This window comes from Lepidothrix coronata, unplaced genomic scaffold (assembly GCF_001604755.1).
Source record: "Lepidothrix coronata isolate B3197 unplaced genomic scaffold, Lepidothrix_coronata-1.0 Scaffold116, whole genome shotgun sequence".
Classification (NCBI taxonomy): domain Eukaryota; kingdom Metazoa; phylum Chordata; class Aves; order Passeriformes; family Pipridae; genus Lepidothrix; species Lepidothrix coronata.
Genome location: NW_016690296.1, coordinates 2,436,671 through 2,453,911, shown reverse-complemented (window position 1 = coordinate 2,453,911; position 17,241 = coordinate 2,436,671). Strand labels below are relative to the sequence as shown.

Here is a 17,241-nt window from a genome sequence, read left to right as displayed (position 1 = left end):
GGGCAGGCTGAGCGCCGGAGGGCGGCGGTCCGGCGATGTCGAGGCGCGGGCGGCGGCGCTGAGGCGGCTGAGGAGGGAGTCGGTCCCCGAGTGGGCGCGATGCGGTCCCTGAACATCACCCCGGAGCAGTTCGCGCAGCTCCTGCGGGACAACAACGTGACGCGGGAGCAGTTCATCACCCTCTACGGGCTGCAACCGCTGGTGTACATCCCGGAGCTGCCGGGGCGCACCAAGGTGGCCTTCGTCCTCATCTGCGTGCTCATCTTCGCCCTGGCGCTCTTCGGCAACTGCCTGGTGCTCTACGTGGTGACCCGCAGCAAAGCCATGAGGACCGTCACCAACATCTTCATCTGCTCCCTGGCGCTCAGCGACCTCCTCATCGCCTTCTTCTGCGTCCCCTTCACCATGCTGCAGAACATCTCCTCCAACTGGCTCGGCGGTGGGTGCCGGGGCCGGGGCGGGCGGTCCCGGGCCGGGCCGGGCTGCAGGGAGGTGGCGGCGGGGCGGGCGATGAGGGGGCAGCGCTTGTGGCAGCGCCACCGCCGAGACCGCTGTTCCCGCTGTCTGTGAGGGACCCGCTTCTCCTTCCCTCCTTCCCTGAGTGAGGCTCTTCTCCTTCCCTCCTTCCCTGACGGATCCCCTTCTCCTTCCCGCCGTCTGTGAGGGTTCCCCTCTGATTCCCGCCCCCCCCGTGAGGGATCCCCGCTCCTTCCCTCCCTCACGTTATGTTAAACCCAGCGCGTTCTCCTGCTTCTATTCCTTAAAAGTTGCGATGTGTGTTTGGCAAACGGTTCGTTGTGTGGTGCTGACGGAGAGGTCTTGCCATACTGTCTCTTTTTGTCTTTTCTAAGTAATGAAATCTGCCTGGCAAGTGAAATATCAGTCTTTATTCAGCTTAAGTTTCTCACCTTGGAGACAGACCTCCGTAACCTTTTCTGAGGAAAAAGAATGCTCCTGGAGAAACAGGGGAGTGACAGAACGTGCAGAATTTCTGTTGAAATAATTACTTTTCTTTTTTTTTTTTTCAATTCTTATTTTTTGGGAAATATGTTGTATTCCTGTTGATGTGAAGGACCTTTGGCCAAGGCTTCCCTGATGCCCAGAAAGAGTGTTTTGGTTTTTTTTTTTCTCTTCTATGTATCCCCTTTCCAAAGTAGTAAAGAACAGACAAAGGTGCAGTCTTACTGCACATTGTATTTATCTTCTTTTTCTTCTTCTTGAAATAGCATTGGACAATTATAAGTGGAAAAATAAAAGGGATGGTTTTGCAGCGAGTAGCAGACAATATCATGCACAACCACAAATTGAAATATTTTTCAGAATATTTCAACATGAACAGAAAAGATGTTGATGAGATGATACATTTATGGTTCAATTTCCAAGGCTTCCTGTGCTCCTGTTGTTGGGAGATAGGGAAGGTTACCTTCAGAACATGGAGATTTACTTCCAGTACCTCCCACAGACTGGAACGCAGGATGGGAATTGACAGGTCAGAGGAGACTTGAGAAGCACACTGATACCTATCCCAGGGAGAAATGGGCTTTATTTTTATCTGAAAAACAGGAACTTTCTGGGAGAAGCGATGAATACAACACTCCCGGGGCTAATGCTAGTAAGGACAGCTGTGCTGCTTTCTTATGAGCTTCTTTGGGGGAGGTAAACTTTGGTTTAAGACAGTACAGATGTTGAACCCCAAAACTAATTAGCACATCTAACTAAAAATCATGGGATAAACTGACAGCTGTACTGCTGTGCCTTACTTTTGACTACTGTAGTTCCAGTTCTCCTTCCTCCCAGAAGAACACAACAGTAATTACTGATGACATCAAGTGATCTCGCATACAGGGGAGAGAGGACTGAATTAAGTAGCTTTCCTTAAAGATAAGAAGTGTGATTCTTCTCTCTCTTAAGGAAAGCTCTGGTCTGTCAGCTTGACCACACATCTGACCAGGATCAAGTAAAGCTGGGTGGGATGAAGCCCCCATGTGGGGTGAATTACAGCAGATTAGAGCACAGGCAGGTGGAAGAGTATGGAGAAAATAGGTGTGTTTACATTTCCCTTCTCTTCATGAGGATGCTTGACAAAACTCTAGCAGTAGTAAGTGTAAAAGGTGTAGCATAGTTGCAACAAGTATCTTAAAATATATTGTTCTATGGGGTTTACTGTGCTTTTTGCCTTCCCTCTTTGCTGTGCTAGAGCATCTTCAGTCCAAGTGAATCCATAGGTCCCTTTGACACTGATGGTCCTGGTAAGATAATTAACTAACAGAGTAGTGGGAGGACATAATAAGTACCATCATTGATGGGTGTTAATCTTGCACTGTTGGGGGCAGGGGGTGTGATGTAAAATTCAGGAAAATAAATGAGACATGAACTGATGGTATCCCAAGAGTGTCTGATTCCAAGTCTTACACTGTGAAGCGTGACTGGTGATTACAGTTATACTGCAAATCAGAGCTTGCCAGTCCCAGAGGAGTCTTGTCCTTTCTAGATTTGCTGGTTTATTTTGCCTTCTGCCTTTCATTTTGTAGTCTGAAAAATCTTATTCTCGTCCACCTTAATGCAGCACTGCTGAGTAGTGCAAGCTCCAACTCTGTTATAGATAAGGGGATTTGACTTGTAATATATCCTTGCTGAAAGAAGTGGTGCATCCTGAGACAGCTGATGCTAGAAATATATTTGGGATTCTGAGCAGCCAGTCACTTTATATCTTGATTTATTTGCACCCTAACTTCACCTACAGTTAAAAAACTGAGTGTGTGCCTCACTGTGCCTGGTTGTTATGCAGCATTAACACAGTCCCTTTAGCTCTATATAGGCAGCAACTGGAAGCAGCACCATATTGACTAAGGTGAATTGGCCTTACTTTTGACTCTCTGAACTCTTAATAAAATCTCTGTAGCTGTGCGAGACTGTAATAGTGGCAGTACATGATTTAATTTCCAAATTTAAACTTTGCAACTAAAATGGCTGTAATTTCTAGGGGAACTTTTAATGAAAATCCTGCAAGCTAATCTCTGTAGTGTGGAAGAAAATGAAAATTGTGGCTTTGGCATAAATGATCACTGGGTAAGAAAGGTAAAATGGGAACTCGAGTGAGAGGAAATGGATGCTTTCAGCAATGCTATGTCTTGGTGCAAGCTGGAGCAGTTGAGGATTTACCCTCATATGATCATAGGTGGGAGGCAGCAGTAGTGGTCTCGTCATGCTGGTGGCAGCACTATCAAAGATAAATTTGGGCTTTTGTCTCTGGGTCAGATATGATGGGAGTTGCTTTATTTTCTGACACTGCTTAGTTATCTGAACAGTAGTGCTGTCTTTACAGAACTGTCTGGGGCGACTGGAGAGTCACTTTGGGGTTGTGTAACAGAACAGCCCTGGCAGAAGATAAGGGCAGAACTTGAGGTTATAGTACAGCTGGTGCCATGCTCCATCTTTCTTGTGGCTTTTGTGTCTTATCAAGTAGAATATGTATTCTCATGACAGGTGTCAGAGGGTGACTTTCCCTGTCTCTTGGGGAGCGGTGAGTCACCTGAGGCACTCCTAACACGGGGCATTTGAGATGCCCTCGTGTATCTTTTCTGGCACTCAGAGGGATGAATATTCTGTAGGGATCTGTCATATCTGGTGCTCCTTGAGATGACAGTTCCCTCTTCTCTAAAGACTTGATTGAAAAACAAGTGGCATCTTTTACCCAGTGCAGTCTTTAAAGTGCTTTCTGCTCTTTGCCAAATGTCTTGTGTCAAGCAGTGTGTTACCTTACTTACAACCTTCCTGTGTTGTAGCATGTAAACATTCCTTTCTGAGGGATGAAAGCTGCATCTGAGGAATGGAAATCACTGGGCATTTGTATCTGATATGCTGGGATACTTCAGTATTCTTCAGTGGAACATTAGAAACTTCTTCACTCTGTTTTCTGGAGTGTTCTTTGATACTGAATAGTTTCCAAATACTCAAAACTGCTGTCATGCCACAGGGGTCAGTACTAGACAGGGAAGCTGGACATGAGACATGGAGTTACTTGAATCTTCTTTTTTCAAACTTCCCAATTTCAGTTGTCTTAAGAGTTGCTCTAAGTCAGATCAGGGACACAACAACACTCCTCATTTGCCTTCTGCACTGCAAGAGATTATACCCTGGGATTGATCTGCTTCTGTTAAGAGCAGGGTGATTTTTGTAGTTCTATCTGTGTTGGTGAAATTTACCTTGTCCTTCTTTCTCCATGTCCTGACATTGTGTATTATGGGGTACTTGCTCATGCGTAGAGGCAGGAGTAAAATTCTGTATGAAGATGGTTTGAGAAAGGGTTATACAGTGAAGGCCTCAGTAAAGGAAATAATAGGCTTTTCTACGTGTAATATATTGGCAGGGTGTTTTGCAAAAGAATGCTGACAAAAGGAAACTTGCATATTAAGCATAGGGAATTTCTTACTACAAGTTGTGCAGATCAGTAACTAGCATAAATATGAAACACACTGATGTGAAATATTTACTGTTGCATTAATCAGGCAAAGAAATAAAACAAGTTTTAGGATGCAGATAGATTGATTAGTGTTTCATATGGAGAGGTTATTGTGTCCTTTTTCTTGGTGGAAATACGTGGCATTCTCTGCCTTGCATCAAGTGAATGAGGGATGTGTTTGCCATGTCCTGCTTTGCTCCCTGTTAGTGAGTCTGTCTTGAGATCTAGATCTTTGTCAAAAAAACCACACTTGTTCTACTTGTTGTCTGTACTACTTTTATCAGAGGATGGCTTCAGGATTTTGCCCTTGTTACCCTAATAAAAGAAAAACCTGATCTTTTAAATGGGTGTTGAAATGGATAAATCACAGTTGCAGGCACAACATGGTATAATGAAGGCATGAAGCATTGTTTAAGGGAGTAACATTTGTGTTTTCAGTCTTCTGAATGTGTTATCACTGGAGAAAACTAATCATTGCCTGAATAATCTATGCAAGTTTTAGCAGTGCATGAGGAATGCTTTTGGGAACCTCTCAGATTCTTGAAGAAGAAAAGCAATTGGTTATTTCCTTTCCCAATATTCTGCTGCAAATAATTTTCTTTCCCAGTTGGAAATGATCAGTATTAAATGCTGCAGTGCTGTCTTGACTGACAGTCTATTGAAAGTGTTTGCTTACCTGGTAGAAAGTTAAACGTTTTGATACATATATAAGGTATTAATTAAAGTATTATTATTATTTAAATTATTCAGAAAAGTCAACACTTTTCTATACTGCCTCCAATGCAGAAATGACCACAGTTCCAGTGCATTAAGCATTTTGAGATGCCTTTTGTGCTAAAACTAGGCAATGGGAAAACTTAAAATAATCCTGACTGAAACTCACTGAAGTGAATTTTTGTTCTTTATGTTTGTGTGTTATTCTATCACAAATTGTCCTCTTTAGGTTGGATCTGAAATCATGTTTTGAACAATGGGTTGCTAAAAAAGAATTAAATAGTAAAGTAATTCAAGTGCCTTTATCGTGAAGATAGGAAAGCAAACCCATTTTTATTTTCAGATTGGTTGGGAGATAGGGAATTTCACTGTATTCTTAATCTAAAGTTGATTTATTGTAGCTGAGTGTATCATGACAAGGGCACAGTACCTGATACTAATAACTGCAATATGCAGCAGTCCTGTTAGTGCAGGGAAAGAAGACTTGAATAATACTATCTGTTCAACCATATAATCTCCAAACAATGTTCTAAACTGCTACATTTTTACCAGCTTGGTTAGAAAAAAGATGTTAGCCAGAATATTCCTTTAAAATCTTCCATTACTCTGTGTTAAAAACAGAAATAGGTGAAACATGAAAAATAACTTGACGTGTTTTTAATATGTGCCTTTGACACATCATTCTTATAGTTACCTTATTTAACAATATATTTCCTTTTCCATGTGTACAAAAGTTGATTATGTTTGTAGTTTGAAAACATACTTTAGAGTATTAAAAGACTTGGAGGAAGCCTTTAGTAACTATCTAAGCATTTTGGAGTGGCTGGTGTATATTTATAAATAAACATATTTTTAAATAAAATAATGAAAATTTTGGAAGCTAAGAAGAGTTATATTATATTTCAACCAACTGTCTAATGAAAAACATCCTTTTGTTTCCCATTTCTGTCCCTTCTTGTCCAACTCAGTCAGGTCAATCTGCAGGTGATATGTTGACTTTTCCTTTTGCTACTTTTTTAACAGTTACTTTTATATATGTAAAAGTATATATGTATATAAATATATATGATCACTTTTTGTGTGCTTGTCTTCAAAGAGATGAAATAGGGCTTTTTGCAGCCTTTCCTCCTCAGATTTCAGCTAAAGGCATAGTGGTAGTCTGTGCTCTTTGACAGTGGAGTTACTGGGAAGAAAAGGAGGGGACACCAGTAAAAGGCAGTGAAAATCTGGGAGTTTGGGGAGTTACTGCCTTCTGAACTCGGGTATTCTCTTTGTTCCTTGAATAGTTGGGCGCAAACTGGAAATTTCACCAGACTGATGTGACTTCAGTGAAAGTCACTGTCTTGTATTGTTACTTAAGTAGAGTAATAGAGTGATACTTCTTTGCTTCCTAAGAATATCTGGGAACGCTGGGACTGCAGTGCATCACAGGGAAATCCTTATAATGCAGTATAACTTTGTTTAATCTTGCCTTTTTCAAACTGTAAGAAATAACATATGGTGAAAGTTTGGGGGGGTTTGTTTTGTTGGGTTTTTTTTGTTTGTTTTTGATTTTGCCACTGCTCCAGCACTCAAACTTGAGCTCCTTTCTTTAGTGAAATAGGAACTTAAACATTTCATTAACATCTGCTTAAGGTGCCTGTAGCATCCTAAAGCTTGACTTAAAATTGGATCAGGTATTCCTTTGGCTATTTTGAGTTTATGGATTATATGTGAGTAAGGTATAGCTGATGATCAGGTAAGGAAAATAACTGTTGGTGAAATAAGTAGCTGATACTGAAGTATAAGAGTGTGAGGGAACTGTGAGAATGTGGACATAAAAATTATCTCGGGGTCAAAAAATGAGTAAATGAGAAGTAGATTGGGAAGGGCATTAACATAAGATTCTTGAGAGAAAAATTTATACCAGTTTCTGAGAAGGTAGGGACTTGAGGGTGAGTGATAGAGAATCACTAATATGTTGAGAATTGAACATGTGCTTTTGGGAAGCTGTAGCAGCAATAAAACCTGAAGATACAGAAATACAATGGGAACCTGTGCAACTTTGAAAATGCAGGCAGGAAGTTGCATTTGATTTGGACAGTGTCATTAACATATTGTGTTAATCAGGGAAGAGGGAGAACAGAAAGATGATGGGGAGGTTGAATTTTTCCTCTCATGTTATGCCTCTTAGAGGACTCCTCTATATCTCACTTGACAGGATGATGCATTAAGTGCTAAAGTGTGCAAATAGTGTGCTGTTTAAAAGAGCATAAGGAATGTATTTGCAACAGCAGAAAAGGTAAACTTTTAAACCTTTGTAGAACTGGAGAGTTATCTGCCAAGATAAAAAAAGAATAATGAATATCCCTGTAACTTGGCATGTTTGAAAACAGATGATGGAAGATGTGGTCAAAAGTCAAATGGGAATAAATGTCCAACTGCTAGAGAGCCAGTGAATATGTCCTTAGAACTCTTGGGTTTAGCAGGTGTAGTGTGTGCAACAAAGAATGACTGCTGAAAGCTGCATTTGGTGAATAGCTTAAATAGGTGAGTTAGCAGTTTAGATGTTAAAATAAATCTGAGAATCTTAGTCTGCTCTTTCTAGCCATGGAGTTTAGTATCAACAGCTGTTTCATGAGGTGCAGCAGTTGCATACCTGACTTTCTGATCCTTGCAGGGGCCTTCGCTTGCAAGATGGTACCGTTTGTTCAGTCCACTGCCATTGTCACTGAGATTCTTACAATGACCTGCATTGCTGTGGAAAGACACCAGGGAATTGTGCATCCACTAAAAATGAAGTGGCAGTACACCAATAAAAGAGCTTTCACAATGCTTGGTAAGAATTTAAGCATCTCCAGTATTCATGCATGTAAAGAAATACTCTTCAGTGTGGAGGGCATGACAGAAGACACTGACAGGACCAGTTAATAAGTTGTGATTTTATAAAATAGCTCAAGAATAGTGCTTATATGTATAGTAATAACAAGCCAAAACCCTCACAACAGGCTTAGCATCTGTAGCCAAAAATGTCCTTAACAAAGCCTCTGATAAACCTTTAGCAGCCTTTTCTTTTTCTTTCTTTTTTTTTTAAGGAAAGTTTCAGAATGTACAAGCCCTGCTGAAGCAATGTCACAGCTAAATGGTCCTTCCATTGTTACACAGAGAACTTACACAACGTTGCTCAAGCAAATTAAGTGGCTTTTCCACTTGAATACCAAGAGTTGAAGGTGGTTTGAGAAACAGAAACACGAGAACAAAAGAGATGTTGTTCTGGATGTTGACAGATTTTCTTTATTAAAATTGTCTGCCTTGCCTGACTTTTCAAAGATGAAGCTGTAGAACTGTTCATACCAGAACTTACCCTGCTTGTTGTACGAAGCACTAAAAGCTGTGTTTGCTTACAGGCATAGTCTGGTTGCTGGCTCTTATTGTCGGGTCACCCATGTGGCACGTGCAACGGCTCGAGGTATGGCAGTTTGAAATGGGAATTTACGTCTTACACTGCATCTTTTTGGACCTTTAGCAATGAAATTGAATCAACTCCAATGAAATCANTCTGTTTTGTGTGCTAGCATGAGAAACGCTGAGGATTAGAACTTGTGTGCACTGGAAGAAGGAATACGAATAGGGACTAGTCATGTCTACCCTCCCTAATTATGTCAAAGAGCTCTAATTACATCTATGACTTTCACTGTGGCTTCCTCTTGGTTTACAGGTGCACTGGCACACAGCAATGTAGGACTTAGATTACTGTTTCAGAATTGCAAAATGTTCCCCAAGATCTGGAAAAACCGTGCTTAGTTTAAAATTAATTAGCCACTCATTATAGCTGATGAGTTACCGTACATTTTTGGAGATTAAAAAAAAAGGCTTAGCAGATTCTGCTGCTTGTGAGTCTGAACATTAACGATTTTCTTTCTTTTAAGTTTCTAATATTTGAGGTTTCTATGCCATCTTTACCTGTAAAATGCATAGGCAAGGTTTCCTTTGAAGTGCAAATCAGAGCATGTCCTGACCTTTTTTTTTGCCAACTTGGATCGACCCAACCCTTGATGTGGAAAAGCGTTTGGAAGAATTTTTGCCACTTTGAAAGGTCTCTTGAATTGTGGTTGTTCTGTTAAGAGCGAGGAATATTTGAAGGTGCTTGGCTTTTACACTTGGGGTAAACACTTCAGTGACTCATCTTCTTTGCACTTGTTACAGGTTAAATATGACTTTCTGTATGAAAAAGTGTATGTTTGTTGCTTGGAAGAATGGGCCAGTCCAATCTATCAGAAGATATACACGACCTTTATTCTTGTTATACTCTTTCTTCTCCCACTGATGCTGATGCTTTTTTTGTACACAAAAATTGGCTATGAACTCTGGATTAAGAAACGAGTGGGAGATGCTTCAGTTCTTCAAACCATTCACGGGAGTGAAATGTCCAAAATATCAAGGTTGGTAAGCAAAATACACATGGAACTTTGACTTCTAGAAAGACTTTTTCCTTCCTGGAAGTTCTTTAAAACCACTGCAGAAAACCCAAAAACTGTATTTCCTTATCTGTTGGGAAGTCTACAAGTACAGACTAGTTTTTCAAAACCAGCCATTTAACACTTAGATATCCAATTCAAGGCAATCTGACCAGATTGTTTTCTTCAAATATAGTGCAGCCACATTTTGGGACTGAAGTCCTTTCGTTAAATCTCAGTATATTTATACTTTGTGAAGTGCTCCTTTTTAAAAGATGGAGGCCATCAGTTAGAAGATGATTTGGGGAAAATGCTGCTACATTATTTCTGTGTGTTCTATGGAAAGTCCTTTATACAATTCTCAGACTCTGAACAACATCTTAACTTGACAGAGATTCTAAAGTGTTTGCATGTTCTCAGATGTGTTTATGGGAGACTGCCCAGATGAGAGTGCTCTGTGTGAAAACCTACCAAAATCAATAGTTATCAACTTTGCTGTTTAGCACTAAATATGGGCTGCCTTTAATATGGCCTCATGTTTTTTATCTTTCACTTGGCAAATTGATCTGCCTAATGTGCTACGAAGCCCCAGCAGTTCTGTTCATTGAGCATTAAGTATTGACTGCAAGGAGAATCCTGACAAGCAGATTAAAGATAAATGATTTCCTTAGATATTTGTTTAACAACGTGCGTGAGGAGGCAGACACCTGCACATGAGAACTGAAGGAGGGTGCAATCTCACAGGAGTTAAGGTGACAGGTTCTTCAGGTCACTCCTCAGTTTAATTTCACACAGTGGCCCAAGAACCTGTAACTGCTACCTCTAGCTCAAGTGAGAGATCCATCTTGGAATCTCTAAATGCAGTTGTATGACTTCTATATGAGGATAAAGTTATGTATTCCCCGAGTTTGTGAAATATTACAGTTGAGGCAGGGAGTGTGTTTCTTGCTTTTTTTTTCCTAGAACTTCACCTACCAGCAAAGGCTGAATGCAGTTGCACTCACTCTCTGTCAAATTCTCTGAGTGATCAGCTCCTGCAGTGCTCCCAGATCTAGGAAGGGACTCTTGTTTCTTGTGCAATTAATGGAATTTCGTGTGTTTCCCCCCATCTCTTACTCTTGGAATTATTTGCATCTGCTTGAATAGAGTTTAAACTGCCTTGCAAGATATACTCGTGTCATGTCTTGCTGCAGCTGCAAAGTGCACTGCTTTCCCCAAAGGGAGAAATAAAAGGTGCTCATCGATGTACCAGATTTATATGATGTTGCATTTTTTGTTTCCAAGGGAATTTTGGGCATTCTTCGAGGGTTTTGTTTGCGTCTGCAGCCATCAGAGCACAGTTACAGCTGTAAGTTGAGGAGAGGCATCTGAACTGCCAGTCAATGCCTGGTGACTCAGTGTGGAATGTCTTGGTGCAATTTCAGGAAGAAGAAACGGGCAATTGTTATGATGGTGACAGTGGTGTTTCTCTTTGCAGTCTGTTGGGCCCCTTTCCACGTGATTCACATGATGATAGAATACAGTGAGTACCTGCCATGTGTCATACAAGAAAGGCTTTCTTAGTTTTTTTGTTTGGTTTTTTTTTTTATGATGGAAATACAGGTTGTGACAAGCCAGTGCTGCTGTAGTATTCAGCTACAGAATACCTTCTGCTGGCAAAGGCTGGTGTGGTTATAAATCCTGGATCACTCTCTTGGAATAGAGGTACATAGCCAGTGACAGAGGAATTACTCTGAAGCCTGTGGGTGATAGACATACCTGCAGTGCTCATGGAAAATGAGTGTATTTCAAAAAACCTATTGTTACTGAATCATAAAATCATTTAGGTTGGGAAGGACCTGATATATTTTTGGGAGATCTCTTTTATATGAGGTGTACTTGCTTCAGTCATGCTTCTTCTTCCCTGCTCTGTGAATTAAACAAAAAAAACAAAAGAAAACAAACCACAAATACAATCTTTGTCTTGCATTGAGCTTTTTTTTCAGGGTGGGTGGGTGGGAGGGAACCCAAGCTCTCCACCTGCATTTTTAGAAGGTAAGCTCTTTAGAAAGGAGGTTGTCATTGAATTTGTGCAGCAAATAATCCAGTTCTGAAAAGGAGGTTTACTAGGCCTTACGAGACTTAAAAAAAACCAAGACCATTGGGGTGGTGAGCATATCTCTGCATATTCTTTTTCTTTTTTATGTCTTTTGTGCTGCCCTCATTTGCTGAAAGGTCAAAAGTACCTGGCTGGAAGGTGAAAGTTATTTCTGAGCATAAACCTTCTTGAAGTACTGCCTTAATTTAAATTTAATTTAACTGTTTTGAGTTAAACTGATGAAATATTCGTGCCTTCACTTGCCCTGGTTTTAAGGGGGTAGGCATATTGGAAATATAAATTCTGGACATCGTAGTGATAATACCCAATGAATGCAGTTGAACTTTTTCGGTGGTCTTGACTGAAAATTGTCTTGGAAATGCCCTCAATGCTTGTTACGCTTGCTTTCTGCTATTTGCCCTGTTCTCCCTTCATCTCCCATGTCCTCCCTGGATGCTGGGCTAACACGTGGGACTGTGCAGCAGGCTATGTGTAGGAGCAAGAGGAAGTTTTCAGTAGTTATTGTACTCTGCTTACCAAAGGCAGCAGCTGTTTCTGTGTCTTCTATCACAAATAAGATGGTAGCAGATAAATCAGTAGTTCAGCCAGTCAGCTGAACTAAATGATGTTTGGCTGAGCAGAATTAGACCTGCACAAGCTCCGGTTATTAAAATTGGATTGTCCCACGTTAAGGTTGTTCATAACACTCCATAAACACTGTTTACTCTCCTTTTGTTGCTAATTTCAGGAATTTATTTCAGGTGCTGCAAGGCCTTTGTTTTACTTGCCATATGAACCTCTGTAGTATTTATCCAGAGTCTGGTCCCTGAGTATTTGAATTCAAGAAATTCTGAGTCCTCTGTGATCTCAATGATTAAGAAGTGAGAGATGTGACCAAGATGATGCATTTTTACCTCTTTGAGCTGATCTGTGTCAGCACAGAGAAAGAAGCTGTGTGTGGTCAGTGACAAGACAGGGAGTGGTGTTCAAGTACTTACACATTTAATAGGACATGAATCTTGGAGCAAAAAGAGTAGCTGGAATGAACAAGGCCTGCACTTAGCAAATTGGAGGCTTAATGTTGCTTGGCCATGGGGCAGGTTTTCTGGCTCATAAATTGCCTCTTTCAATTGATTCTGTTATTACATGTACAAAGAAGGACTGTGTGATAGATCTTGATTTTTCCTCCTTGATGAAACCCTTTTGCTAATATTGAGAGCTTCCAGCAAGGTCTTTTGTTGATTTTAAACAAAAGCTTCTAATGCCAGACTGGATATAAATGGGCTAAGTAGTAAGCATTTATGCCATTACGTGCTTACAGCTTATTTCTTTCCTCCTTTCCAGGTAACTTTGAAAAGGAGTATGATGATGTGACAGTCAAAATGATCTTTGCCATTGTCCAGATCATAGGGTTCTTCAACTCTATTTGCAACCCCATCGTTTATGCTTTCATGAATGAGAACTTCAAGAAGAACTTTTTGTCTGCCATCTGCTTCTGCATTGTGAAAGAAAACGCCTCCCCAGCCAGGCAGCCTGGGAACTCGGGGATTACCATGAGGAGGCAAAAGCCAAATGTTTCCCAGAGAGAGGCCACGGACTCGGATGAAGGCAGGAGGGAGGCGTTCAGCGACGGCAACATCGAAGTGAAGTTCTGTGACCAGCCAGCTTCCAAAAGGAATTTGAGAAGGCACCTTGTCTTGTTCAGCTCTGAGCTCACTGTGCACTCTGCGCTGGGAAACGGACAGTAGCGTGACAGGGGGGTTGAGAACAGAACTTAGGGAACTTTCAATAAGCCATTTAAAACACTTTTCTACTTTGCATGCTGAAGTAAGGCAGAAAATATTTTGTGGACTATCATAATGCTGGTTGAGAAAAATGTAATATTTATTTTGTAAGGATGAGGAGTAAAACTTCAGAAGACAATATTGCTGTATGATTTCCTGTGGGGGATAAAAATTGTTTTTCCTAAGCTAGTTTGGGACTTGTTTGCCCTAAACTGCTCTTGCTTGCTCTGTTTATTCTGTGTCTGCACCATACACAGCTGAATGCCAGAAGGCAGGAACTATGGAAAGAGTGTGCACTTTATTTGGACAATCTGGAAATCTGATGTCAGTCTGACATTGTAAGATCTGCTCTCTGCAACTGTGAGGACAGGGGAGCTTCAGATGGGAGTTCAGGGAAGATGCAGACTGAGATGCAATTCTGTTTCAGAAGAATGAAAAAGGGGATATGAAAGAGCCAACAGCCAGAATTTGACTCTGAAGAGATTGAGATTTAACCCACTGCATGCATGTTCATATTTTATTAATAGGAAGCATATTAGTAATTAACAATGCATGCATAATTAATGTGCTGTTTTTACAGGTTAATTCTTGGGTACTGCCCTGGAAACATCCCTGTTCTGCTGAAAAATGGAGTGGTGGAAAAAGAGTATGCAGGTGCCAGAGGTGTGGTCTGTAAACACTGAGTTTTACTCAGAGGCTTGCTTGGATATGTGGCTGTTGGCTTGAAAGTGTGGTGTTGCCATTTTTTGGAGGCATAAAAGGGTCAGATCCAGATCCTGTTGGGACTTCACAGAAGACTTTGAATTGAATATCACATTCTTTTGACCAGACACTTCTCTGAAGACATGCACAAATCTTTCTGTCTCTCCATCATCTTCAAAGGGAATTAATTGCTGTCAAAGAACAGGGCCAGTGTTCTGTTATTTTTAGACTTTACAGTAAATTACAGGGTTGAAATCCACATAAATTCTAGTAATTTTTCCTCTGTGGGCCAAACTGAATAATTGTAAAAGGTGTGGGGCTGGGGGGAAAGTGTGGTCTAGAATCGTACACTGGATCTAATCCCATAAATGAGGTTTTGAAATACAGAATTTGCCACTGCTGCTGAGGTTAGGTTGGATCCTTTAACAGCCTGTGAAATGTCAGTGCTCTCTGTCATCCCTTGCCTCACCTATGGGACCTTGGTGCTCCCTTGCAGTAATTTAAGATTCTTTTGGGGCTTTCTGCCCTGGAGAGTAGGGCTTAACAGTGGTTTGTTATCATAGTTTTCCTCAGCAAATGTAAAGTTTAACTGATTGGTGGTGAGAACTATGTGCTTGGACAGAATCTGTGTTGGAAAATCAATTTATTTTAAGCTTTTTGTTTATTTGCACCGCTAATTTCAGTGACAAGTTTTAACAAGTATTTTACAGAAACTTCCAGGTATTTTATATTTTTGTTTTGTCTTACCTGTTTCTTCTTTTGTCTCATGAAATGTTTTGTCAATGAATAATTGTTCCGGTATTGTACTAATTTTTTTTTTCATTAAAATTCCTTTTGGGGTTTGTTGGTGCTGTTTTGCACTAGGGAGCACCTGCTGTGAACTTCACTCTTTGAGTTTCTCTTTGTTTAAAGATTCATGTAAGCTTGTATGTGCCTCTTTAGGGATTAAATTCCAGTGCTGTTACAGGTGCCAGCTGTTACTGTGACCCTTAGAGCTGTGATTTAAAGGGCTTTGCAGAATAAGGTGAGAAAGGGGAAAAAAACCTTCCAGTCTCTTGGTAGAAGAGGGGTGATGAGTGTTTCAGCACAGATATATGTGGCTATGATTAGGTCAAATATAAACCAAAATACAGAAGACAGTTCTCATGCTGTTCTTAATACTAACACAGTGGTTTTCTTGGAGCCACATAATCTTTTGAGAATTCAGAGCTGCAGGGAATAAAAGATCTGTTATTGACTGAAGCACAACCAAGATTTTGCCCATGTTTTTTTGCTTTTAAATCTGTCAGGGCCTCAGCTTTGATTAACTAACAAACCCAGTTGGTCTATTGAACTGGGTCAGTTGTTAGTCCAGACTAGCAGCCTGTCTCTTCCTGCTTCCATGTGTGTGGCTGTAACTCGGAGCTCCAAGCCAGGGAAAGCTGGCACTGCTGTGGGAGGAACAGCCCTGCTGTCCTCCAGCCTACCCGTGCCTGTTCCCATCTTACAGCAACAGAATTACATGGAGCTATGGTCGCAAAAATTTGTGGCTGATGATTTTACTGGAGAACAGAAAAAATAACCGTGCTCGTTCCCCTAAAATGAGAATATTTATCAAAACTCTTGTGATCTGGGAGGAAAAATTGTCTTAGTTACGAATTACTTGTAATTTCTTTGATTTAAGAACTTTAACTTCTTTTGTTCTCAGCTGTAAGGAGCTAAGCCTCAAAGTTACAATGAGATGATGCCAGGAACTGGCATGCTGATGGAGACAGGAGAATGAAAGGACACATTCAACTGAGCAGAGACTGGAAATTTGAATGGACCAGGAACAAGTGTCAGATGTGTGAGCTTACTCAACTGATAGCAGAGAGTATTAACAAGGAACACAGTGAGTAGAAGGGAATGTAAGTATAGTGGTTGTATGTGCTGCCTGCAGAGCGTCTGAGTGTGGCAGAAGCTGTTAAATCAAGGGATCCAGCACTGGGGAAGGGATGCCTGAGAGATGAGAGAAATTACACAAAGAGCATTGAAGATGAGGCCCAGATTATTATTGCCCAGGAAAAAAAGAAAAGGAATAAGTAGATGAAAGGATTTAGTAGAGCTGTTGACATGGAGAGATGGGATAGGAAGATAATCATGGCAAGCTATGTTTTTATACAGGTATATGGGATGATCAGAGTGTTACAGAAGTTGGGAAAGCTTAGAAACTGTGTAGAGAGCAGTCTGGGGAACAGAACAGCATCTCCATGCACAGGGCAAAAGGCTGGGAAGAGCAAAAGCTGCCCTTTTGGTGCCTCTCCAAGTGGGAGCAGTGGAATGGAGGAGGAGCTTCGCCGAGCTGAGAAGGAGACAGGTAAATGTGGATTTAATGCAGAAACACAGGACTTGGGATTCCATAAACTCCTTCAGAGGCATTCACATAACCTGTTTATTTCTGTCTATACTCAAAATCCTGCTTTGACACCTCAAAACTGGCTTCCAGGGGTATTGCTGGAAACTCAAGCTATCATTAGCTGCTTCTGTCGAAGCTCCAGTGAAGTTTGGTACATTATGAAGTTATTTTACAAGATCTGGTGATTTGAGATGAAAAAGAATCCATGTTATTAATATTTAGTTCATTGCAAGTGGCTCTAGTTCCTCAAAACTCTCAAGATGTGAAGTCCTGGTCAAATGTTAGGCAGAATTTCTCTGATCCTCTGATAAATTCTGATTTCAATTACTATTTTCAGTGCTGCTATCAGCATGTGGTACTAGCTTTACCAGCTTTTGGTTACTGCTGCCTACATTGTTTCCTGTTCTGAGATTTCTGGATTTTGCTCTGTCTGGGCAAAAGTGGCAATTTTTGTCTTACTGACTTATCTGTAAGCAGCTGCAGTGATCAGAACTGCTTCATCCAGATTTCATTTTACAGAGGTATGAATATGTCAGTTCTAAAAAATGATCCTTAAATATTTATGATGTTTGCATTGGAAAAAAAAATCACATTGGGGTAAACTGGTGTTTAAGGCCTTCCTTGACCTGATGCAACTGTAGGTGAAGCTTATGTGTTTCCTCAGATTGGGCTGAACAACAAAGTAGGTGCTT

General features: G+C 40.8%; 2 protein-coding genes across 4 annotated transcripts in view; both read left to right on the top strand.

Annotated features, from left to right (window-relative positions):
- Nucleotides 1-49: 49 nt before the first annotated feature.
- On the top strand, nt 50-14,530 carry QRFPR (pyroglutamylated RFamide peptide receptor). 2 transcript variants are annotated; one of them, XM_017825188.1, is made up of 6 exons: nt 50-439; nt 7,836-7,994; nt 8,563-8,624; nt 9,362-9,597; nt 11,037-11,134; nt 13,034-14,530. In XM_017825188.1, exons 1-6 carry the CDS (start codon nt 100-102, stop codon nt 13,435-13,437), a joined length of 1,299 nt encoding a protein of 432 aa, XP_017680677.1. In that variant the 5' UTR covers nt 50-99; the 3' UTR covers nt 13,438-14,530. The 2 variants fall into 2 exon arrangements, with proteins under 2 accessions (XP_017680677.1, XP_017680678.1); XM_017825189.1 differs by having other exon boundaries at nt 11,090-11,134; nt 13,034-13,145.
- Nucleotides 14,531-14,658: 128 nt separating this feature from the next.
- The window catches only part of TNIP3 (TNFAIP3 interacting protein 3), a 58,257-nt gene continuing 55,674 nt past the window's right edge, over nt 14,659-17,241 (top strand). For both annotated transcript variants that reach the window (XM_017825191.1, XM_017825190.1), the window contains exons 1-2: nt 14,659-15,199; nt 15,863-16,510. The gene's annotated coding sequence lies outside the window, so the exon portion shown is untranslated. The remainder of the gene's footprint in view (nt 15,200-15,862; nt 16,511-17,241) is intronic.